At 38.7% G+C, this 26,378-nt stretch overlaps 1 gene segment (V, D, J or C); it reads left to right on the forward strand.

Annotated features, from left to right (window-relative positions):
• The first annotated feature begins 1,854 nt into the window (after positions 1-1,854).
• LOC127952942 (Ig mu chain C region membrane-bound form-like) overlaps positions 1,855-26,378 on the forward strand; it is a 371,759-nt gene continuing 347,235 nt past the window's right edge. The window contains 3 exon segments of the C gene segment in view: positions 1,855-1,981; positions 2,064-2,077; positions 7,587-7,877. Coding sequence covers positions 1,939-1,981; positions 2,064-2,077; positions 7,587-7,877 — 348 coding nt within the window.

The following is a 26,378-nucleotide window of genomic DNA, read 5'->3' on the forward strand; positions in this document are numbered from 1 at the left end:
TCACAACTAAAAAAACACCAATCATAAAAAATACAACATTTACTCCACCCACATCAATAATACATTATACAGACTGAAATATCCACTATCATTTGTAATAACAATTTAAAACATAATAATAATAATAATATTGCTGAGAAATGCAAAAATTCAGATTCAAAGACAACAAGGTACGAATACAGTTACAGATAAATCATAATTTAATAAAAAAATATTTTAACACATTTTCCCAGTTCCAGTGTTTCCACACATGTTGTGTTTGTAAAACAGATACAGTGTATGCAAATGTCATGATTTAGTCAGAGTCACTCAATCTCTCAAAGGACTATGTTATAAACTGGATCCTCAGTCAGTGTTTGTGTTCTGCTGCAGTGCAGTTTCTTTTCCTTTGACAGTTTTTGGCTGATAATGGAAATGTTACAGTATGGAGTTCTGCTGATGATTATGTCAGGTGAGAATGATTTCACTTCTCCAGATTGTTGTCACTTATTTTTATTCTATACCATCTAACATGATTTTTTTTTTGCATGATTTTCAGCTGTTAGTGGTCAGTCTTTGACCTCCTCAGATTCTGTGGTGAAAAACCTGGAGAATCAGTGACTCTGTCCTGCACTGTGTCTGGATTCTCAATGAGCAGCTACTGGATGGGCTGGATCCGTCAGAAACCAGGGAAAGCACTGGAGTGGATTGGGCAAAAACATGGCTCCAATGTTTATTATGCTCAGTCTTTACAGGGACAGTTCTCCATCACCAAAGACACAAGCAAATACATGCTGCATTTAGAGCTGAAAAGCCTGAAGACTGAAGACACAGCTGTTTATTACTGTGCAAGAGACTCACTGTTACACAAAATACTGCAGGACTGAACAAAAACTATTCATGCATCAGATCACTAAAGCAACTGCAAACTTCCCCACAATTCAACAAATTATACTTGTTTAGAAATGTATTTGAAACATTTAAAATCATTAAAAAAAATGAGTGATTAAGGTCTGGATTAATTAAGGTATATCATGAAGATCATAGATTCAGAGTATGCAGGGTTGATTAATCAGCAAAGATACAAAACCTGTACAGTTGTCATACATGATATTATGAAACAAAAATAAATGGGAATATAGCAGAAAATATAATGCATATTACTATATCTTGATACATAACATCACAATAAAGACAAAATCTGCACTACATTGTTATATGCAATAGCTTTATTGAAACAATTAATTTGTGTAAGTTAATGCTTGATAGGGTTTAAAGCTGAACACTAAACTTTTATCAGACTTTTTTCATGTTTAAATACTCAATAGACAGAAAAGACAAAGGACATATTTGCATGTATATGTACATAAAGTGAACACATATAGCATAAATCAGTTTAATTATATTTATACACGCACAGTACTACATTTTATTACTTGTACATCTAATTAATTGTGTTGCTGAATATAAAATTACAAAAATTATAATACACAAGTAATCTATCACATATTTTTCAATATTTGAATTATGAATTTATTTATACAGGATCAGCATAGTTTCACAACAAGAAGTGCATCAACAACAACAACCTGATATTGCAAAAAAGTGCTGATCTGTGTTTGCTGTTCTACTACAACTCATTTAAGCTCTACAGCTTTATTAAAGACCTTTACCTACTTTCTCATGAACAAAACACAATGCCATGTCTGTTTGATGGAACTGAGGGGTTGCACGCACATGCCTGCTGCAAAAAATGTTACATTTATTTACTGAAGTACAATATTATTTGCATATCAAGACAGCTGATACAATTGACCATACAATGAACCTCAATAGTCTCAAGCTCCAGTGATTCCACTATTCGGGGGTTCGATGCAAATGAACTGATGTCTGTTTCATATTTAAACAGCTACACTGTGGAGTGTAGGACTCATCACCAGATCAGCCTTCAGATAAACCATGTTCACTTCATTTCTCCTGCTGTTGCTGGCTGCTGTGTCTTGTAAGTGAATCCCCTGAATAAACAAACAGTTTTTAGTGTCAATATTCATATTCATAAATCTAAATGTTGTGTCTATCCACAGGTATTGACTGTCAGGTTGTGCTCACACAGTCTGAAGAGTCAGTAGTTGTGTCTCCAGGTGCTTCCTACAAACTGACCTGTGCCTGCAGTGGGTTTACTGTTAGTAGCACTAACATGTACTGGATCCGTCAGGCACCTGGAAAAGGACTGGAATGGATTATTTATTATTATTCAGATGCTGCTAAGAGCTCAGCTCAGTCAGTTCAGGGCAGATTCACAGCATCTAAGGACAGCTCTAATCTCTATCTGCACATGAGTCAGTTAAAGACTGAAGACACTGCAGTGTATTACTGTGCAAGACACACAGTGGAAGCACAAATACTAGCACCTGTTCAAAAACTCATCATGAGAAATGGGGCAGACATGTTTGAGTTATGCAAGCTCTAAAGTAACATGAGGCCAATAGGAGGTGTTTTAAATGTACTAAATGAAAAAAAAAAAAAAAAAAACTAAATTATAAAACTTTTATTAATTTCACACTTGGTTTCCAGTAATGAGAAAAATACCAGTCTATGGTATTCATCAGGGAAGGACAAAATGTAATAAACTCATAATAATAATAGTAAAAAATAATTCAAAACAAACAACCAGACAAACACTTCCCTGCCGAGCTAGAAACTGATTGCTGAAAATGATTGAACAATGCTGGTGAATGTCCATCAATATTTAATGTTTTAACGCAGGCCCCACTTGGCCACACTGGGTCCTGTTCTGTGCCATTCTTAAGTCGCCCACCTTTGCTCATTGGAGCCGGCCGCGGCTCACTCTCGGATCAGACGGCCTTCCAAAATAGGACACAACTAGAAATCATGTTTATATCACTTTTATAATGGGTTTTATGTTTATGTCTTGTTATTCTGAGTGGACAGAGCATCACAACATGTTAAGGGGCGTAACATTTCTGTCACACGTTTGAGGTATTCGGCCAATCACAACACACTGGATAACTGGTCAATAAGAGCACACTTTTCAGAATGATGAGATTTGTAAAAATTGAGGTGTTTCAGAAGGCGAGGCATAAAGGAGAAACAATAATGTACAGTATGAAGAAATACAGTACAGTATGTTTTTTTTAACCTTAAACCGCATAAACACATTTCATTACACCAAATATACAAAATAATGTTACTTTTAGCAACATTATATAACCCTTTTAAATAAATGCATACATGTTAAGCTGTATTATAAAAAAATGAATTAATTTAATATTTAATTTGTATCTATTGTCTTATGGTTTATAATTTGCTTATAATTCTTTATTTTAAAAAAATAATTATACACGTATATATAATTATATACGTGGTGTGTGTGTGTGTGTGTCTGTGTGTGTGTCATGGTCAGGTCACCCTAATCAGATCACAATAGCAGTTATATTGCAAACATCCCCAAAATATAAAATATTACTTGTTTATTTTTGTTCTGAATTTCTTTGTATTATAAACCCTCAATATTTTACTCCTCAATATATTGTCAGTGAAATTTGTGAACAAAAACTGCTGCAAAATCAGAATTGCATGTTTAATAAGCATAATCATGTTTATGCATGGTAAGTAGGGATACATCTTTATGTATTCATCTTAGTCATCTTTACATCTTTCTGAATTCTGATCTCCCGCACCTGATCGTCATTCACTAATCACCAGCACCACAGTTCAAAAGTGCACCACGCGTGCGCGCACACACACACACACACACACACACACACACACACACTGTCTGGTCTCCATTGGGGAAATGACTCATTACTCAAAAAAATCAAATTAACATGAACTATTATTCAGGTCTCCAGATCTCCTTCATCTCCTAGTGTTCCTGTGTTTGTTTGTTCCGACCATTATCTACCTGCTTCTCAATCCCCACCACCAGCTCCTCCACAATCTTTACATCATCCCATGCTCTATAAGACCTGGTAACTGGACAGTTCATCCATCAATATCCTTGCTCATGCCTCTGCCACTTACCACATCTGTACAATAAACCTGTCTGTTTGATTCTAATTGTCTGTGTTCAGAGTCCATCTATTCGTTGCACTCTATACTTTCTTTATTAGTGACTGCTGTAGACAATGGTCTGACTTGAGTTTAAAGATCTGAGTCAGTCATCATCAAACCTGGGAACAATCATAAACTGACCTGTACCTTCTCTGGGATTGATGTTGGAGTTGCAGTTATTTGATGGACAAGACAAGCTGAAGGAAAAGCGCTTGAGTGGATCTCATATATTTCTTCTCCAAGTGGCAGCAGCAAATATTACTTTAAAACTGTTGAAGGACGATTCACCATCTCCAGAGACAACAGTAAAATGCAGGTGTATCTGCACATGACAAATCTGCAGACTGAAGACACTGCCATTTATTACTGTGCTCGAAAAACACAGTAACACAAGAGACTTCTGTGCAGTACATAAACTTAATGTGCTTTGGAGAAACTATACACTGTTCAGGCCAGACATTATCAAAACAGTTCAGATGGTAAGATGGACCATCTCTCATTCTTCAATATTAAGAATAAAATATGAAGAAATTCTCAACCATCTCACCACAGTGCAAACCCAAAACATTTTACTCCAACTATGAATAAAGGAATCTCTATGTTTACCTTTGTGCGTGAAACCGTGTAAATACTACATATTTTGAGGAAGAATTTATATATTTTTTTATGATTTGAGAAAACTGAATTTAGATTAAATAAAAACATATGCAATTAATGGGTAATATCTCTACCATAGCTTAGTAAATAATAATTATCAAAGAATACATATAAAGGCAGACATGGTTACAAAGGTTAATAAGGACACAGAAATGCAAATGTACCTTTAGAGGGCACCCTATGCAAACCTACTTTTGTTTGTCTTCCTCAAAAGTCTCCAAGCTATTCATCTCTAGACATAAAACTTGTTTGTGACTTTGATGCATCAGCCTGCTCTTTTCACAACATGACAATGGATATTGTGTCTAAACTGGGTTTTATTTTCATGTTTGCTATCACAGAATGTAAGATTGTCTTGAAAAGCTGTTGATAATCAGACTTATTCATGTGTACTGTTGTAAATGTTAATATTGAACTGTTTGTTTTTCAGTCTGTTGGTGTCAAACACTGACTGAGTCTGAGTCAGTGGTCATTAAACCTGGAGGATCTCACAGACTCATCTGTACATTCTCTGGATTTAGTAGTGACCCAGACTTAGCTTGGATCAGACAGACTGCAGGAGGAGGTCTGGAGTGGCTGGCATACATCTATAGTGATGGTAGTAGTTATATATACTACTCTCAGTCTGTTCAGGGACGCTTCACCATCTCCAGAGACAACAGCAAGAAACAGATGTATCTGCAGATGAATTATATGAAGAATGAAGACACTGCTGTATATTATTGTGCAAGAGAGACACAGTGATGAAAACAGCTACAGCACTGCACAAAATCTGAGAACAAACAACTCTTTATTCCATTTCGTATTCCTTAAACAATAATTTAGGGGAAAGAGTGATGTAACCCTTTACAATACATGTGCAATAAAGATCATTCCAGCAGCACTCTTCCAACAACCATCGATAAACCTATGGACCTATCAGCTTACAGAATTTAAAAGAAAAATATCAACCAACACCAATATCATACACAGCTAAGAATGAAAGATTTAGATCTAGCAGAAAGATTGTAATGAATGTCATACATTGATAATTCTAAACAGAGAAGACAGATAAGTCACTGCTTGACACTTGAGTTTATAAGTACAGATCTTTTTCTTTTACGTCCAGAGTTGATGATGCTGACGTGTCCCTCCATCCTCCCCATCACCACCAGGTTAGTCCCTGTCCATCCATCAGAGGGTGGGCTCCGTCCCTGCCTTCATCTTCAGGCAGGTTCAGCCAAATCTGCATCCACAGGATTCAGACTAAGCTCAGTGCCTATGCCAAAGAACCTTTCCAGACTTAATGAATCATTGTAGCTCGATACCATCTTTATAGAATCAATACCATGTAAATGTTCACCTGTCTTTTGAGTCTTTCTGGCAGAATAATAACGCTGAGCTCTGAGAAACTGCTGCTGTTGTTTTGAACTAAAGCATTGGTTTCTGATCCTTGTCCTGAAGAATCCCCAAGACCCCAACACGACGTGTTTTTGATTTCTCTCTTATCTGACACACATTTAAGGTCTTTGAATCTCTCCTAATGTGCAGCTGATTGAATCAGGTGTGTTTGAATATGAAAGTCATAAAAGATGACATTCTTCACCTTTTTATGTACTTATAGACTTATGTTGTCCCTTTTCTGTAGAAATCAATTATTCCTGATATGAAATAAAGTAAAGATTAAATTGTAAAAGCATTGAAGTTTCACATCTTTTCACTCTTTACAGTGTATTATTCAATCACTGATCTTGCACATGTGCAATAGATAAAGTTGATAAAACACATAAATATATGGTCAGTGCTTACTGTCTTTTCATTACCTATTCTCATGAGTCTAAAGTAACTTTTTCTTACATGACATGACTTTGCAGGACAAAACCTCCACTTTAATCACCAATGAACATTAGTTCAGATGTGGAGCTCAATTTGTATTACTGAAATTATTTAATCATTGTTCGTAGGTTTTTTCTGTATTGAGCTGGATCAGCCTCCTGTAAAGGTTGTAAAACCAGGAGAAACATTTACCATCTCTTGTAAGATCACTGGATATTCAGCCTCAGGTGGAGGCTACACAAACTGGATCAGACATTCAAGTGGAAAACCCATGGAGTGGATCGGCTGGTACTACAGTTCCAGTAGCAATGGTGTCACAGATTCTCTGAAAAATAAGCTCAGTTTCTCTTCTGAATCCTCCAGCAACACAGTTATATTAACAGGAAGGAATTTCAACACTGAGGACACAGCTGTGTATTATTGTGCCCGCAATGCACTATGCCACAAACTGCCACAGGGCCTGCACAAAAACTATACTAAACATTTTTTAAATAAAAAGTATTTTTTTATATTATAAGTATAATATAATATAATATAATATATAATTTATTTTATATAATGTTTATACATACTTTCACAAAATAACCACAGCATTGCAAAATCAAAGCAAATAAATAAATGAATATCGAACACTGAATGAGTCAGGTGATTTTTTAGCCTTTGTAAGTACTTTTTATCAAATTCATCCACTAAATGGCATGTAATAACCTTGAATGCTCAACTGACCCATTGAAAGAATAATTTAGGTACCAGAAGAGGTCACCATTCCATAAAAAAAAAAAACCTTACTAGATTTTGAACACACCCTCTCTGTGTGTCCTCATGCAAATATATCAATGCAAACTCAACTGCCATATTTTCTATTTAAAACTAGTAAATGAGAGATTTATCTGAAGAGGAGAGACAATGTTTTCCCTAAAGCTCTTTGTGTTGTTGGCAGCTGCACACAGTGAGTGTTTTATTTATTTTTTAATGGTTTAGGCAATTTTTGGGTGTTATGTATTGTGATACTTTAGATATGTAAAGATTTTTTGTCTCTCTGTTTAGGTGTTTACTCACAGGTTGTGCTCACACAGTCTGAACAGTCAGTAGTTGTGTCTCCAGGTGCTTCCTACAAACTGACCTGTGCCTGCAGTGGGTTTACTGTTAGTAGCACTTACATGAACTGGATCCGTCAGGCACCTGGAAAAGGACTGGAATGGATTATTTATTATTATTCAGATTCTAATAAGAACTCAGCTCAGTCAGTTCAGGGCAGATTCACAGCATCTAAGGACAGCTCTAATCTCTATCTGCACATGAGTCAGTTAAAGACTGAAGACACTGCAGTGTATTACTGTGCAACAGATTCACTTTGCTTGTTTTCATACAGCTACCCTTACAAAAACCCAGAAGGGGGAGAAATGGAGATGATGAGTGTTTAAAAAAATATGTTGATTTGTTTGTGAAGTGGTTTATTCATTTACACATTTATTTTTAAATCACTCTTTCTTATCTTTAAATGTGTATAAATTTATAAAGCCAGGTTAAAAGGGGCAACATATCAGCAGTTGTGTTACTGATTGAGTTCTAATGAGTACAAATAATGTCTATAAGACACATTCAAAGCAGTTCATTTCATATTAAAGATATAATTCACCCCAAAATGACCATAAAGCAAACCACCATCTCTTTCCAAACCTATATGTTGTCCTTTCTTAGAAAACAAAATGTGAAGTCACAATAACATTAATATTACTTTGTACATTTAATGTAATTTATTTAATACTTTTGGAGTATGAAACAGACCTCTTTCAGTTTCTTTAAAAGACCAGCCACAATTTTCAAATTTTCCGTAGGCTACCACATACAAAAAACAATTATCAATACTCAAAATGCAAATTCTCCAGTATTTATACCCATCCCCACAGTTGCTGTGTGTAATTCCCTTTTGTTGTTACGAAGCTGAGAAGAACCACTCATAAAATCATGTTTTATCTGTTTGTGCTTCTAATGATGTCTGTTACATCTTGTGAGTACAAAGTTTTTTGTCTTGAAGTTTTTTCTTCTTCTTCTTCTTCGTTTTTATTTGCTGTTTGATTTGCAGATGTGTACAGCAGCGTGGAACACAACCAGCCAAGCTCCCTTTTGGTAAAATCTGGAGAATCTTTTACCATTTCCTGTAAAATATCTGGATATGCTCTCAGTGATGGCTCTAAGGCACCTTCATGGATTAGACTCACTCAGGGGAAGATCCTTGAGTTCATCGGCATGATCCATGCTGGAGGAGGAATAGACTACAAGGATTCATTAAAAAATAAGTTCATCATCTCCAGAGAAACATCTAAAAGCACAGTATACTTTAAAGGACAAAATGTGCAAACTGAGGACACGGCTGTGTATTATTGTGCTCGGTACACAGGCACTATGATGAATAGCAGTTTAATGCCTGTGCAAGAACCATATGCACGAAAACTGTGGTCTAATTTTAACATCCATGACTTAGTTTGGATGTTGAATGCCATAATAAGACCTAAATCAATATACAACAGAATCTGTAGGCTACATTTATTATTGAAAACAAAATGTGGCAATAATTAAAAGTGAATTAAAATGTTAAATTAAATTACTTATATATAAATTATATAAAAAATATACTTAATATGGTTTATTAATTTACAAAATAGGTAAATGAATAAAGGCAAGTTTATTTAAATAGCACATTTCATACACAATGGTAAATCAAAGTGCTTTTACACAAAAGGAATGCGAAATAATCATAAAAAATATACACAACAATAAACCAAGAAAAAATGTAAGCATTTTAAATAATCTAACATTTATTTAACCCTTATGCGTTGTTGGGGACGTTTTCGTCCACTAGGGGGTAATGTTGAGTCTTATTTTGCCCACAACTTTCTCTGTGTTTGATCTAATGGAATGACTTTTGGTGACAAATCTTATTTTGTCCATATTTTGGGAAAATGAATTGAAATTTTTCAAAAAACTCAACGGTACACTGTGGGCAAATTCACTACGCTTTCGTTATGTTCGTGGATGAAAACATCCACTAAATTAAACTGCTGTAAAATTGTATCATATAGTCTTTTTTCTTCTTATTCTTTTTTTTTTTTTTTTTTTTTTTTTTTTTTTGCATAAATCTATTAATCAACCTCAGTCCTGATCAAAACTACCAAGTATTTTTAAAAAATCCAATTTTAACTTTTTAATTACCAAGTTCATAAATGATGTCACTGATTTTGGAAAAAAAAACGTCTCAGGTTACAAATGTAACCTTGGTTCCCTGAGAACAGGGAACGAGACAATACGTCAACGACGCTATGGGGAACGCCTCAGGTGTGACAGGTGTCTGAAATCAAATATCAACTCACAGCAATCATGCTGACCGGCGACAGCCGTGAATCATCAGCTTGAATGATGAGCGTGCGACCTGGATATAAAAAGGGCGCCTTGAAACCATGACAATATCCTTTCGTCTGAAGGGACTGTTTGGCAGGCAGACCCTGAGGCATGGCTGGGAGACGTATTGTCTCGTTCCCTGTTCTCAGGGAACCAAGGTTACATTTGTAACCTGAGACGTTCCCTTTCGAAGGGAACTTCGACAATACGTCAACGACGCTATGGGGAACGAAATACCCACGCCGCCATGCTAAAGGGAGTGCATGCCCAATGGCAGTGACAACTGTCAGAACCAGCATTCAGTGAACGCTAGAACCACTCACCCTCAGGTCACACAGGGCTGTCAGTGACAGCACTCCCTACGGTCATAGCCCAAGCTATATGATACCACAGAAAACCTCCATAAACATAGTTTAGTGAAAGGTCTACCTGGGCCTGCTCAAGGGCCTAGGACCACAACTTCAACTTCTTAGAAGGGGTCCCTTCTAGGGAATGTGGCTAGGGAACCCGAGGGAACCCCAGCCAGTCACTATTCAGGGGAATGTACCACCTGAAAAACCACCAGGCAGGCCTGACCTGGTGTCACTACATAAGACACTACAGACTGGCCACTTCCTGTCTGTCCGAAGACAGAGCCTCTGGACACTTGCCTTTAGGAAGGCATCCGGCCCGAGGAACTGCGGAGCAGGCAGTGAACCACTCGGCCCGGATCTCAGAGACGGGATATCCTGGAGAGTATGACTCAGCGTAGTGCTTTACAACCCTTGCCAGCGAGGGGAGTTTCTCTACTCGATCCACGGATCTACCCAGTGTTTGTGTTTCAAAAACACTGAGGAGGCCTGTGAGGGCCTTAGGACTGATCTAACTGGGAGGCCTCATGAGAGGCCTACGACCGACGGACCAGACTCAGGAGACCACATACTCACATTGACCCTCAGTGAGGGGAGCATAAGATCTACCTGGTAGGCAACCAGGCTGTAGCAGGATAAAAAGGTTCCAGGAGGGAACCCGTAGCAGAGAATAAAAACTTGAGCCGAGCCAGGGCGCAAACTCACCTCCAGTAGCTGCCTGATAAGGACTGCTAAACTGAAAGTAAGTGGCCACTAGCTTACGAAACCCAGCATCACCGTGAAACTACTCCCAGGGAGACCTGGAGAAGCCTACTACCTGACAACCACAGTATGTGGGAGCTCACCTTCAGAGAGGCCTGGTGAAGCCTGCTATCTGATAACCACAATATGGGAGTTCACCTACAGAGAGGCCTAGAGAGGCCTACTACCTGTTACCAGATAACCACCTTAAGTGGAAACTGAAAGTCATTTGGAACTCAACTCCAGGGAGGCCTGGTGAGGCCTACCACCTGACAACCACAGTATGTGGGAGCTCAACTTCAGGGAGGCCTAGTGAGGCCTACTACCTGATAAACACAGTGCAGGAAAGCTTACTTTCAGGGAGGCCTGGAGAGGCCTACTACCTGAAAACCATAGCTGATAGTGAGCCAGACTGGCAGTCCAGTTGACTGTCTTTGGGGCTTTGCCTTCAGGGAGGCCTTATGAGGCCTACTGCCTGACAGTTCAAAGAAGCGGGAATTCAACTCCAGGGAGGCCTGTGGGGCCTGCCACCTAGTAACCACAGTATGTGGGATTAAACCCTCAGGGAGGCCTAGTAAAGCCTACTACCTGACCACCACAAAATGTGGGAGCCCACCTTCAGGGAGGCCTGAAGAGGCCTTCTACCTGAAACAGTCTAATCAGCTGGATGTAACTGCTGCTGGGGACTCGCCTAACAGGGAGGCCTGGGCGAGCCTGCTAGCTGATAGCGAGTCTATTCTGCTACTTTACCGAACACTGCTGGAACCATACTATTAAAAACTTTTCCTATAGTTTTGTCCAAGTGTATGTTCCACAATGTTGCGACCCACCTCAGAGGAGGCCTGTTAAGGCCTACTAATCAGCAGTGAGCCTTCTGCCCGAACTACCAGGGCCAACCATCGAAGGTGAGCTGGCCTAGGAGCCCTATTGGGGGCTATTCCGTCAAGGAGGCCTGCTGGGGCCTACTACCCAACTGCAGCCTTCGCGGCAGAAATCTGTTGCTACAGCATCCTGGTACCTAATCACATTGCCAGAGGCAGTGTACTCAGCAAATAGCAATACCCTTATAGCAGGGGAGTACAACATACGCCATTCTGCCTAGTGGAGGCCCCATTAGGGGCCTACCTACTAAATGCATAGGCATCAGCCCATGGCAATGCTCTGGCTTCAAAGGGAGCGGAGTTCAAAAACCGGAGTGAAATGTAGTTTAGAACTCCCTGCTCAACCGGAGCCATCGTGGTTTGAGGTAGATACATACAGAGCTGAGAATGGACTACTCAAAACTACCCTGAGTTAGCGGGGGAGTAACAACCATATGCCCCTGCAATGTTAGACAGGGAGCAGGCCTGCAAGTGGCTCCAAAGGGTGACAGGGATTTGTCCTGCGCCCAGCCTAGGGGAGCGGGGGGGCTAAATTAGAAGCCAACCCACTTCAACCCATCGGTCGAGCGATTCCAAAAACATCTCTGTTCGGCAGGGTCTGACAAACTCTCACTTCGCAGAGCGAAAGATGGCCTAACCCTGCCAGACTGATCCTACCTCAGCTACCACCCTGCATTACTCTATCACCCCTGAATGCAGAGAAAGGGGCGGGCCTTGGCCAACAACTCCCATTTAAGGGAGGAGGCTGAAATCAAGGGGAGGAAGCCTAACACATAATGAATGTGGCAGCTATACTTAGCAACACGCCTCCAACATCCCTAGCATAGCCTAGGCCAGCTACAGAGGCGGCCCGGATGAGGGCCGACCTACAAGCATAGATCTACCTGAGGGCTCGGAGGAGCCACAGCCTACTTGATTGAGAGGCCGTGAAAACACTCAACCTACTGAAACCCAACAGAGCTCAGGGGAGCGAGTACTCAGGATACCAATGTCACAAACCGATAGGCAGGACATCTATCTGAAGATCTATCTGAAGCGCCAGCGTCAGTCTAAACCTAAAGCAAAAAAGTTTTTTTTTTTTAGGAAGACCAACTACTCTACCCTCTGGGTGGCTAATAGCCCTGAGGCTAAACAGAAATGAGCGTTGGCCCACCACGCATATAAAATGTTATGACAGGAAGGCCATCACATACTCAGCACAGAAGCCAAATCTTCTTTGAGCTTCTTCCTAATTCGTTCTAGCCACCAACTGGGGGAGGCTTCAGGGCCCTAAAGTCCATACTTTAATTGCTCCTCTAAGAATGACCCCCTAGGTCTATACAGGGAACAGGGTCTGTAGAGAAATACAATCAGTGTTAGTTATACACACAGAATTTTACAAACCAAAAGTTCACCTGCGGCGTGCGGAGTGAAGACTCGCCAGAGAGTTCTCAATGAATCTGGGGTTCACCACTTTTACATGCCTAAAAGAGGCGCTCACATCAACCAGTTGCTACGGCGGCCCATCAGAACATAGTTCTCATCATAAGGCCCATCCCCAGGGCTGGTGTAACGTAAACGCCTGGGGAGTCAAGAAGAGGGAGAGGGCTGGTAGAAAAAGCCCTCCAGGGAGATCAGACCCTACTTCCGCTGAGCATTGCAGCGCTTGTGTTGAATGACCTCCCTTAAGTCCCTCTTTTTGCGGGAGGTCCGCCACCTCTGTGTCCTACTCCTCCATGGAGGGGGGGGGCACGAGAGGCGACACTAGACCTCTGGTCCTGCCTACGGTCCTCAGACCAAGACGGACCAGGTCCTCCCGCCTGCCTGGGCTGGGGCCCGGATCTCAGCGGTATACAGGTCTTAAATGCAGCCGAGCGCGCCTTCGCCTCCCTAAACTTCCCAACCACCGCCTCAACGGAGGTGCCAAAAAGTTTAGCAGGCGAAACTGGTGAATCAAGGAGAAGGGACTTTTCTTTCTCCCCGATATCAGCCAAGTTGAGCCACAGATGCCTCTCTGTGGCCACCATCGCCGCCATCGATCGGCCGATCGCGGCAGCAGTCTGTTTAATGGCCCGGAGGGACAAATCTGTGGTCCGGCGCAACTCAGCGACCGCCTCAGGGGACAGCCCTGCCCCCTGGTCGAGATCCTGCAGCAGGTCAGCTTGGTAGGCTTGGAGCACTACCATGGTATGAAGGGCAGCACCAGCCTGACCTGCTGCCGTGTACGCTCTGCCATTCAAGCGAGCCGTGGTTTTAAGGGGCTTGGATGGCAGAGTCGGAGCTTTTAGTGTCGACACCCGCCCAGAAACGAGATAGTTCGCAAACGTCTCTTCAACGGGCGGCATCGACACATAACCGTACTCACCGATCCCCTCAACATCAGCGAAGTTACCCCGCTGATGTCGATGAATACGGGCAGAGTACGGTTTCTTCCATGCCCTCTCGATCTCTGAATGGAGATCAGGAAGGAATGGAAGGCTCTGCTGAGCTGGTGGTCTATGTTCAGGGAGAAACCGATCATCCAAACGACCGCGAACGATCTCTCCCTGAGCGCGCCGCCATGGCAACTGAAGTTTGTCAGTGGCGCGCTCCATAACTTCCACCAACTCTGCGTACACGGGGCAGGATGGCTGACGAGGTTGAGGATCTAAATCATCCTCCTCAGCCATCTCTTGCCCGGCCCGAAGAGCACTCGCTGCAGTATTAGTAGGAGAAAAGTCTCCGTCATCCCCCTGCAGCTCACTCTCGTCAGCCGATGACGCGTCCGAGAGGTTAACGCCCCCCTCGAGACTGTCAGCGAGCTCCATCTGGGAGCCCCATGAAGCGCGTCGCCGCTCTGCCTCGGCACGAGCGGGACCCGATCCGCGAGGACCAGACGCTGAACTCTCTTCCCTCGAGAAGAGAGCCAGACGAGAGCGGAGCGTTCTCATAGGAAAACGCTCACAATTTGCACAGGACGCTCCCTCAAGAGCATCCTGTGCGTGCTCTTCACCCAAACAGTACACACACATCTCGTGAGTGTCACCCGGCGACAAATATCTTGGGCACGGGTCAGCACATTTCACGAAATTTTTAGGACTTGCCTTAGATGTGCGTTTCATTTTCGCTGTAAGCAGACGTTTAAATCAGACAAAACAGTCCCTGAAGACGAAAAGGATATTGTCATGGTTTCAAGGCGCCCTTTTTATATCCAGGTCGCACGCTCATCATTCAAGCTGATGATTCACGGCTGTCGCCGGTCAGCATGATTGCTGTGAGTTGATATTTGATTTCAGACACCTGTCACACCTGAGGCGTTCCCCATAGCGTCGTTGACGTATTGTCGAAGTTCCCTTCGAAAGGGAACATACAAAAATGACATTTTCAATATAAAAAGTAATGGTGGACTGGATATGTTTTTTTTTTGTTTGTTTTTTTTTTACCTTTTATCACAGTCTTGGGCATGTCAAAGATTAGTAACAAGATTGGCTTTGATGCATTGTTAGTTTTTGTGCAGCATTAGATTTCAATTTGTTCTCCCTAATTTGTTGTTGGTGGCTGTTCTTGCCCCATTGACTTCCATTATAATGACATTTGATTGCAAAGCCATGACACCATATAATCATGCATTCTTGTTTGTTTGTGGTTTTCCCTGTTGGGAAGAGGTAACATTTGTTATTTTTTTACAATTGATCACTAGGTGGGACCAATAACCCTTTAGATAGGCCTGTGCAAAAAAAAAAGGCTTAGTTTCTGGCTTGTATATGGAATTATATTTTGCAGATTGTTGGTATCAAACACTGACTGAGTCTGAGGCTGCAGTCCTGAAACCTGGAGAACCTCATAAACTGACATGTACAGCCTCTGGTTTGAACATTGCTGGCTACTGGATGGTTTGGATCAGACAGAAGAATGGAAAAGAGCTGGAATGGTTGGCATTGATCAGATATGATAACCAAGAAACATATTACTCTCGGTCTGTCCAAGGAAGATTCACCATCTCCAGAGACAACAGTAGGAAGCAGGTGTATCTGCAGATGAATAATATGAAGAATGAAGACACTGCTGTGTATTATTGTGCAAGACAGACACAGTGACTGAAATGAACACAGGCCAAGACAGTAGACAGATAAAATATTTTTACACAAAATAATAACAGATGATCTATAATATTTGGAGATTATAGTATTTAAATGAGAAAAAATATATATTCTCATGTTATTCTGCTGTTTGGAATTGTCTTGAACACTATTAAAAAAGGTCGCAAGAGTCTGTCTTAACAAAAATAACATTGTAGAGACTCTACAATGTGTCTATGACTAAAATACAGTCCTAAAAAGCATTCACTAACTGTAATATATAATCCCATTTATCCATGCATGTTATTGAGCTACAATATTATTTCAATCTCAATAGATGCTACTATTGTCCATGAAAATAACCTCAAAGGATTCAAGCTCAACAGACTCCACTGATTTTGCTAAATTGGGGCTTAGATGCAAATGAACTGATGTCTGTTTCATATTTAAACAGCTACACTGTGGAGTGCAAGACTCATCACCAGATCAGCCTTCAGATAAACCATGTTCACTTCATTTCTCTTGCTGTTGCTGGCTGCTGTGTCTTGTAAGTGAATCCCCTGAATAAACAAACAGTTTTTAGTGTCAATATTCATATTCATAAATCTAAATGTTGTGTTTATCCACAGGTATTGACTGTCAGGTTGTGCTCACACAGTCTGAACAGTCAGTAGTTGTGTCTCCAGGTGCTTCCTACAAACTGACCTGTGCCTGCAGTGGGTTTACTGTTAGTAGCACTAACATGTACTGGATCCGTCAGGCACCTGGGAAAGGACTGGAATGGATTATTTATTATTATTCAGATTCTGATAAGAGCTCAGCTCAGTCAGTTCAGGGCAGATTCACAGCATCTAAGGACAGCTCTAATCTCTATCTGCACATGAGTCAGTTAAAGACTGAAGACACTGCAGTGTATTACTGTGCAAGAGACACAGTGGAAGCACAAATACAAGCAGCTGCTCAAAAACTCATCATGAAAAATGGGGTAGACATCTTTGAGCTATGCAAGCTCTAAAGTAACATAAGGCCAATCGGAGGTGTTTTAAATGTAATAAACGAAAAATAAAAATAATAAAATATTATAAATTATAAATAATTATAAAACTTTTATTCATTTCACACTTGGTTTCCAGTAAATCTGTATGTCACTAGTCTGTTTTCTAGAGTAACCTATTTGTATTTAATATTCAGTAATATTAATTTATCTTATAGAATTAAAGGACTGGACTTTTTTACAATACCATTTCTATACATAACTGCATTAACTCTACATGGGTACTGTCACAATGGAAGCCATTAAAAAAAAGTAGTGCTAGGATTTATAGATTAATTAAACTATTTATCATGACCATACTATGACCATCCTGCAAAAGCAGCCTACCAGGCAGAAACATATGACAGTTTAACTCATTTCACCCCAAAAATTAGAACAAAACCAGTCTATGGTATTCATCAGGGAAGGAGAAAATGTAATAAACTAATAATAATAATAGTAAAAAATAATCAAAAACAAACAACCAGACAAACACTTCCCTGCCGAGCTAGAAACTGATTGCTGAAAATGATTGAACAATGCTGGTGAATGTCCATCAATATTTAATGTTTTAACGCAGGCCCCACTTGGCCACATTGGGTCCTGTTCTGTGCCATTCTTAAGCCGCCCACCATATTTCTCCATGTCCCTTTATGGAGCGTCCTCTCTCAATACACTGGTTATGCTTTTGCTGCCTTAGCCGCCTTTTTCAAACAGGTGCAGCATGTCCTCATGGTGCTATAGATTAGAAAATGCATGAGGTACAGTAGAGCGGAGCAGAACACGGGACCCCAGCGTTTTTAATCCATTGCAAATGGAAGTTTAGCTTGCTCATAGGAATGAACTGAAAAGTTTGCACACACACACATAAACGCACGTTAAGCATAAGGAATAGGACACATCCGACAGGAAGCCTGAAGTGAAAAATAGAGGAGAAAAAGATGAAACAGAACAATGTTAAGCGTAGGCTCCAATGTATGTTTCTGCCCACACTCTATTCCACTCCAAACCAAATAAAACATTTAATTCTTCATTCATCCATTCATTCATTCATTCAATCAATGTTTGATCAAATGAGGTTGTCATTCAACAACCATGGCTTGAATATTTTAACATTGCCATTTTTACAGACTTATTAATTAAAAATGAGAAATATATTTTTCTCCGTTCGATATTGCACTTGAATTCATTAGTCTACACAAAATATATTATTGGTGTCTCACAAATTAACAGAAAATTCACCGACTACAAATACACAACTAAACACGAGACATTCGTGCATTATATACTGTTAAATGTGTTTTGTCTATGTTTCATATGTTGTATTATTAAATAACTAGGTAACAAAGATAAATTAACAAAAAATATTTTAGAAGGTCCTCACTGATTAATATTGCCTTTTGCTCCCACTTCATGTAGGTACAGCACTTTTAGTTATTTTTAGAAAAAGTGCAGGGTCTTGGATTATGGACTTTCTGTCCAACAGACCTCAGCATGTTAGGTCAGGCCACACCTGCTCCACCACCATCACACTCAACTCAAGTGTACCACATGGAATTGAGCTGCTGGTTTCATCTGGCCAGAGCAGAACTTGCCCACAGACTGAGCCTGGTTTTTCTCCATTCTGTCACCGATGGAGTTTTGTTTCCTTGCCGCTGTCACCTCTGGCTTGCTTAGCTGGGGTCACTTCATTTACAGCGATGCCGTTGACTTGATTACAATGATTGCACAGATACTATTTTAACTGAAATGAGCGGAATTATGACAACACTGAACTCAATGACGAACTGCCTGTAACAGTCATTTTGCATTATTGACACACTGTTTTCCTAATTCAGTTGCTTTGGCACAATCTTTTTTGCTTAAAGCACTATATAGAGGTGACGACTTGACTTAAAATGGGTTAATAAAATGGGATTAAATAAATGAATGATAATTGTCTTGTTAAACATATTTAATTGTTGAGGGTTTTAATAAAATTTATATAATGCATTACACGTTTTTATTGATTTTGAGTAATACTGAATATGATTTTATGCAGATAAGATTAGTTAAATGTTCATATTCAGTCCAGAAACTAGAGTAAGATCACAGCGCGTACAACGCCTCTTCACTCACGATTTCTCTCAATGAGAGCTGTCCGTCAAGATATGGGAAACAAAGTAACTGGAGTTGATTATCTGAAAAAGCAACTCAGATATTTCCTTCTAAATTTAAACGTGAACCATTACTTTACTAGTTACTTAAAAAAGTAATCTGATTATGTAACTCGTGTTACTTGTACAAAAAAGTAAATTAAAAGGCAGACATGGTCACAGTGCTTCATAAGGTCACAGAAGATGCACCCTATGCAAACTTACTTCTCCTCATCCTCTGTATAAAGCATCCACTCTATTCATCTCCAGACACAAAACTTGTTTGTGACTTTGATGCATCAACTTGCTCTTTTCATAACATGACAATGGATATTTTGCCTAAACTGGGTTTTATCTTCATGTTTGCTATCACAGAATGTAAGATGGTCTAGAAAACCTGTTGATCATTAGACATATTCATGTGTTCTGTTGTAAATGTTAATATTGAACTTTTTGTTTTTCAGTCTGTTGGTGTCAAACACTGACTGAGTCTGAGTCAGTAGTCATTAAACCTGGAGGATCTCACAGACTCATCTGTACATTCTCTGGATTTAGTAGTGACCCAGACTTAGCTTGGATCAGACAGACTGCAGGAGGAGGTCTGGAGTGGCTGGCATACATCTCATCTGGTAGTGGTAGGTATATACTACTCTCAGTCTGTTCAGGGACGCTTCACCATCTCCAGAGACAACAGCAAGAAACAGATGTATCTTCAGATGAATAATATGAAGAATGAAGACACTGCTGTATATTATTGTGCAAGAGAGACACAGTGATGAATACAGCTACAGCACTGCACAAAATCTGAAAACAACCATATAAACAGCTCACTAAATACATTTTCAGGGAATTAATTAATTAAACTAATTAGATTTTTGCTTACCCAATGCTATTAAATATCTGCTGGAGACTTTGCATGGAGGCATGAGTCATATGTACTAATTTAATGATACATTTAGTGAAGCTCAGCTGGTCATTATTTACTTTTGTTGAGAGCAACATGAATGCCCCATGCAACAGAAATACAAGGTGATTCTTATTATCTTAGGTGCAATTTTGCTATTTGACAATACAGTATGTAGGGTCAAGGTTTGAGCCTGAATCCCCTTTCATATATATATGTATATATATATATATATATATATATATATATATATATATATATATATATATATATATATATATATATATGTATATATATATATATATATATATGTATATATATATGTATATGTATATATATATGTATATATATATATATATATATATATATATATATATATATATATATAATGAATACAATACTAAATGTTGAATAGTACACTGCAGCACTGACACATTGCTTCCACAAGAGGGAGTCCCTAACTTAGTGAAAACCTGACTTTTTTGTCTTAACATTTACATTTAAATAGTCTAACATATCACAAAAATGTAATCAAAAACTGAGCCAAGAAATAAAGATACTTCAAATCACTTTAAGTAAATTGTAAAAAAGTAAAATGTGATTAAATTGCAGTTTATTTGTAATTCCTCAAGAGCACCATTTCAGTAACACCTCACCTCACAACAGCCACATCTTCAGAACTTCATATACAGCCCAAAAATGTGGCATATGCAAACTCACTCTCCACTTCCCCTGTATATAATGTTACCACACAATTCAGCTCAACAATTATCAAAGATAACATTATAATTTAAATACACCCCTACACTGTAAAAAACTTTTTTTATTATTATTATTTGTAAATAAAGATTAAAGTCAATTTTACAAACAAATACTATTTTGTCTTTTTCCTTAAAAAATGTCACTTTTAAATCCATAAGCTACTTGAGGTTTTCGTTTTCATTTATTGTACTTAAATACATAAGTAAATTCAAATGGAACTGCCCAAGTAGAAATTAAAGTTAAACTCATAAGTAGATTTTACTTGGAACCATTTGTTATGTTTACAATGATTCTTTAAGTAAATATCAAAGTTATGATCCCATGAATAATTAAAAATGTACACTGTTTTATGGTTGCTTTTGTTGTTAGTTGTTTAGTTTAGTTGTTAGTTGTTGTTTGCTTTAGTAACATACTGTTTTGTGACACCTGGAGTTCACTTTCTACTCAAATTGACCCATTCATTCTCAAACACTATTTACTGATTTTTACCGTCTAACAATAAAAACACGGATTCTAGGAATAGCTCAAATATATTTAGAATTTTTGTAAGTATATGTCAAGTATACTTAAATGTAATTTTAAGTATATTTATGAGTACAGCCCATTTCTGAAAAGTACATATAAAGTAAGCAAAAAAGCATACTTTCCTATTTTGAGTTTAAAAGAAGTATACTTATAGCACACTTGAACAAAGTTCTTTTTCATAAAGGTTTGATCAGTCGTCTGCTCAGATAAAGAGACCTGGAGAAACTAGAGTGAAGATCTCCTGTAAAATATCTGGTTTTAAAATGACAAGCTACTACATGAACTGGATACGACAGAAACCAGGGAAAGCTCTGGAGTGGATTGGGAGAATTAACCCTGGCAGGAGTTCTAGCTCTGATTATCTTATTTCAGACAGGAACAACTTTGGCAAGTTTATTGAACACAATTTATCTTTGGCGGTATGGTTCCACCACCACCAGCCACGCACGCAGTCATCACCTGCACCCCCCCCCCCCCCCCATTCCATTAGATAGAAGAAGCATAGAAACAAACAAACAATATGCTTAACGTGGCCGGGGGTTAAAATAACGGAAAGAAAAGGGTGGGGCTGAGAAGGCGAGAGAAAAAAAAGCGGAATTTAGATACTGAAGCCACTAAATTTCCCAAACGAACTGAAATATATAGCAATAATTTCCATCAGCAGCACCTCGCAGTTAAATATTAGCAGCAGTGCAGTGAGCCAGACAGCAATGCACAACATGCCACCAGTGGTGATGATGAGGAACAGAAAGATGAGCTGGTTCCACAGGCAGATCCAGATCCAAGTATGGAACATGAGAGGAGAAAGAGAGGTACTTGCTAGGGATGATGTTAAGAAGTGATATTCAGGTTGCTACATTTTTAATGGTCACAGTAGTTAAAACAGCTAAACTTCAACATTTTAGGTGTAAAATGTAACATGCAGTAGCTAATATTAAGAAATATGTTGTGCTTTTACTTTTAAAAATGTTGGTAACATTACAGTTAATGCTTACCAACTTTGAAGATTTTGAATACAGATGTTAAATTTGTAATGGTGTATTTTCATTTAGATGTGGTATTATTATCTGTGCAGTAAGATTAATTAATTAATAACTGCATAAATTAAGATTATTAATTAACAAATTCATTTTAAGACAGCATGGAATATATTGTAAAATATAATGTTATAACAGGATATTATATAAACTATTCCTTGCCATCTTGGAATAAAACCTGTTTAAAAAAAAAAAAAACATTCCATCGTTGTTTATTCAGGTTGAGCTTAGACCAAGAGCAGAGAAAGACACCCACTCCGGCTCAACATCTAGTCAACATCAGTGCTATTGCTATAATTTAGACGGTATAGTATCATGAGCCACAATTAAAGTCTTGTGACACTCATGCCATGCGTTATTGTTGTTGTTGTCGAGTTTACGCGCGCCGATTGCTTTGGGCCGGGCCTAGTCAAAGTCCAGGGCCGTTTTTTGGTCCCAGTCCGTCCCTGGATGTGGCAGTGGAATGTCTATCCTGTAGCCTGGTTATGAAGATGGTTGTCTCTCTGCAGTGAGGTCCACCAGCTAAGATTGTGTAAGCATTAGTGATCTGAAACAAAGAAGACGAGAGCCAGAAGGTGCGCAGTAATGTGCTCATGCATATAATGGGGAGGGAGGGAGGGTTGCGAGCCGTTGAGCATACTTACCGAGCAGTAGTGCCACGTAAATATATGTCCCGTGTCTAATAGGAAATAGGTGGTGATTGGAGCGATTTGACAGCTGACCCCATCAGCTGTTCACAGCCTTGCCTCCATGGCCTGACTGAACTAACACTGCGTTCGATTTACGCTGACTCCATGAAAAAACAACTTCGAGTGAGGACGTGTCTCAAAGTACACAGTATCTTGAAGCCAAGAGTCTGAGAGAAGAGGACACTGCTGTTTATTACTGTGCTCGACAGACACACTGACTCCATCAGATGAAGCAGCTCTACAAGAACTGACAGTAACTGAAGTGAGAAGATTTCAATTAGCTTGATACCTGAATCCACATAAACATTATAACGCTGCAAATTGATTGCAATAAACGTGTACATTTTAGCCTTCTGCTTTCAAATTTGAATAGTTTTTCTTTATTTATTTATTATTCTATTCCCCCATTTCTAAAATCTTATAAATTGTTTCTGGAATAGCAAATGTGATTCTAATCTAAGTAAAATTGTACTTTGGAATGGAAAAACTTGCATTTTTTTTTTTTTTTTTTTTTTTTGGGTGAACTATATTTTTAAATGTATATGTAAGTGAGTCATTTATTTATTTTTATGTATTTTTTTAATCAAAAAGTTGAGTGCTATATTCAATTTATATATACAAATGTACTTTTTGCTTTGATGACTGAAGGGACACTTAAAAGTGAATTTAAACTCCCCTGTCCTCTCTGTCCCACTCCAAAAACAGTAGAAAACAGTGTGTCAATAATGCAAAATAACAATTAAAGGCAGTTCATCATTAAATTCAGTTATGTCATCTCTGTTCAGTTTAAATAGTGTCTGTGCATTTATTTGCAATCAAGTCAACAATATCACTCTAGATGAAGTGACCCCAACTAAGTGACCCCAACTAAGCAAGCCAGAGGCGACAGCGGCAAGGAACCAAAACTCCATCGGTGACAGAATGGAGAAAAAAACCTTGGGAGAAACCAGGCTCAGTTGGGGGGTCAGTTCTCCTCTGACCTAATTAATGCAGCCTAAAAATCCTTTAACTGATTTGGATATTAAAAGCATATTAGTATGTTATGTGTAAACCAGATTAAAGAGATGGGTCTTTAATCTAGATTTAAACTGCAAGAGTGTGTCTGCCTCCCAAACAATGTAGGTTATTCGTTAGGTAGGTAACGAAAGAGCACATTGTTTTATCTAAGTTATCTGAAAAGATGGTTAAGTTGATTTAATGAGTTAATGCAATCTGAAATGTATTTTCCTTTAAATTTTGTTTAACAACATGTCAGCAAACCCCTGCACTGCCCTAAAAAGAAAATAAATGTGAATAATATATTATATCAATCAGAATAATAATAATAATAAATATTCTCAGTTCCAGTGTTGCCAGAGTTACCTTGTTTTTCAGAATGTATGCAAATGTAATGATGTATTAGGGAGGGTCAATGTTACTTAAACTTTAGAGAGACTTGAGCTATAAAACAAAAGTATCAGTCAGTGTTTGTGTCCAGTTGCAGTGAAGATAAATATTTTACAGTTCACAGTTTCGGGGTGATGATGAAAGTGTTACTGCATTTAGTTCTGCTGTTGATCATTTCATGTAAGAAACTCTTAATGTTTTCTGAATTGTTGAGGACATCTCAATCTTCTTAATCATCTAACATGATTTGTTGCATGTTTTTCAGCTGTTAGTGGTCAGTCTTTGACCTCCTCATATTCTGTGGTGAAAAAGCCTGGAGAATCAGTGACTCTGTCCTGCACTGTGTCTGGATTCTCAATGAGCAGCTATTACATGCACTGGATCCGTCAGAAACCAGGGAAAGCACTGGAGTGGATTGGATATATAGACACTGGCTCAAGTGCATATTATGCTCAGTCTCTACAGGGACAGTTCTCCATCACCAAAGACACCAGCAAAAACATGCTGCATTTAGAGGTGAAAAGCCTGAAGACTGAAGACACAGCTGTTTATTACTGTGCACGACAGTCACAGTCACACAAAAGACTGCAGGGTTGAGCAAAAACTACTGCATCAGATTACAAAAGCAATTCTACTGAAAATCCTCAAAATATAAAATATTACTTGTTTCTAGATATTATTCAACACACTTAAGTAGTTCTTTGGTAGCAGTCTAAAATAATAGTCCATCATTAACCGGTAACTGTAGGAAAAAGTGCAGGATGAAACACTTCAGCTGGTACTACTCTGGAATCAATAATAAGTAATCATTAAATAGGCTTTAGACTCTTATTTATTTATTTTTTTTTAATTTCTTATTAGATAATCAATAATTAGTGAATGAGATTAAACTCATTCAGAACTAATTCACAACTATGAGAAATTACCATTTAATTACTAGCCAAATTATTTTATACAGGGTGCTGCGTTAAACTAATCTAATTAATCAATTTATTTGACTGTGACTATATCCCAAAAGACAATTTAAAGCTGTTATCAAGTTAAATGTTTAGGCTTCAATGGACTTGCAAAAAGTATGGAGCATAAAAGATCATCTTCAGGCAATGAAAGTTACTAGTGACCAAAACAGCTTATTTACCAACAGTAGGCTATTCAAAATACATTATTTTATGTTGTGCAAAAGAAATTAAGTTATTCTTTTTTTCAAACATATATATATATATATATATATATATATATTTTATTAAAGGGGGGGGTGGGGGTGAAATGCTATTTCATGCATACTGAGTTTTTTACACTGTTAAAGAGTTGGATTCCCATGCTAAACATGGACAAAGTTTAAAAAATTAAGTTGTACGTTTGAAGTACAAACTTCAAAAAATTAAGTTCCGGTTTGTCACGAGTTTCGGAAAGTTTTTTTTTCGAGTATGGGTCTGTGTGATGTTAGATGGAGCGGAATTTCCTTATATGGGTCCTAAGGGCACTTCTGCCGGAAGAGCGCGCGCTCCCGTATAGCAGAGCAATTCACTGATCAGAGCGAGAGCGAAATGTCACAAAAGAAGATGTGTTTTTGGTTGCCAGGGCAAAACAACCCTTCACAGATTACCAAAAAAAAAAAAAAAAAAAAAAAACGAATTAACGGACCAGTGGATGGAGTTTATTTTTACAGAGTTGTGCAAGTGTTTTTGTTTGTTCCCTGCATTTTGAAGATGCTTGTTTTACAAACAAGGCCCAGTTTGACGCCGGATTTGCATATCGTTTATTTCCTAAGGATAATGCAGTCGCAACGAAAAAGGGTCACGATCGTGTGTTGGAACCGCAGGCGGTGAGTAAAACTGCTTCAAATATCTCTGTGTTGTTAACTTAGCTATCGGCGTGTAAGCACATCAAGTAAACAACATGCGATGTTGTCATCAAACTGCACTTTTCACATGTACACCTTAAAAAAAAAAAAAAAAAAAAAAAAAAAAAAAG

This window comes from Carassius gibelio, chromosome B3 (assembly GCF_023724105.1).
Source record: "Carassius gibelio isolate Cgi1373 ecotype wild population from Czech Republic chromosome B3, carGib1.2-hapl.c, whole genome shotgun sequence".
Taxonomy (NCBI): Eukaryota; Metazoa; Chordata; class Actinopteri; order Cypriniformes; family Cyprinidae; genus Carassius; species Carassius gibelio.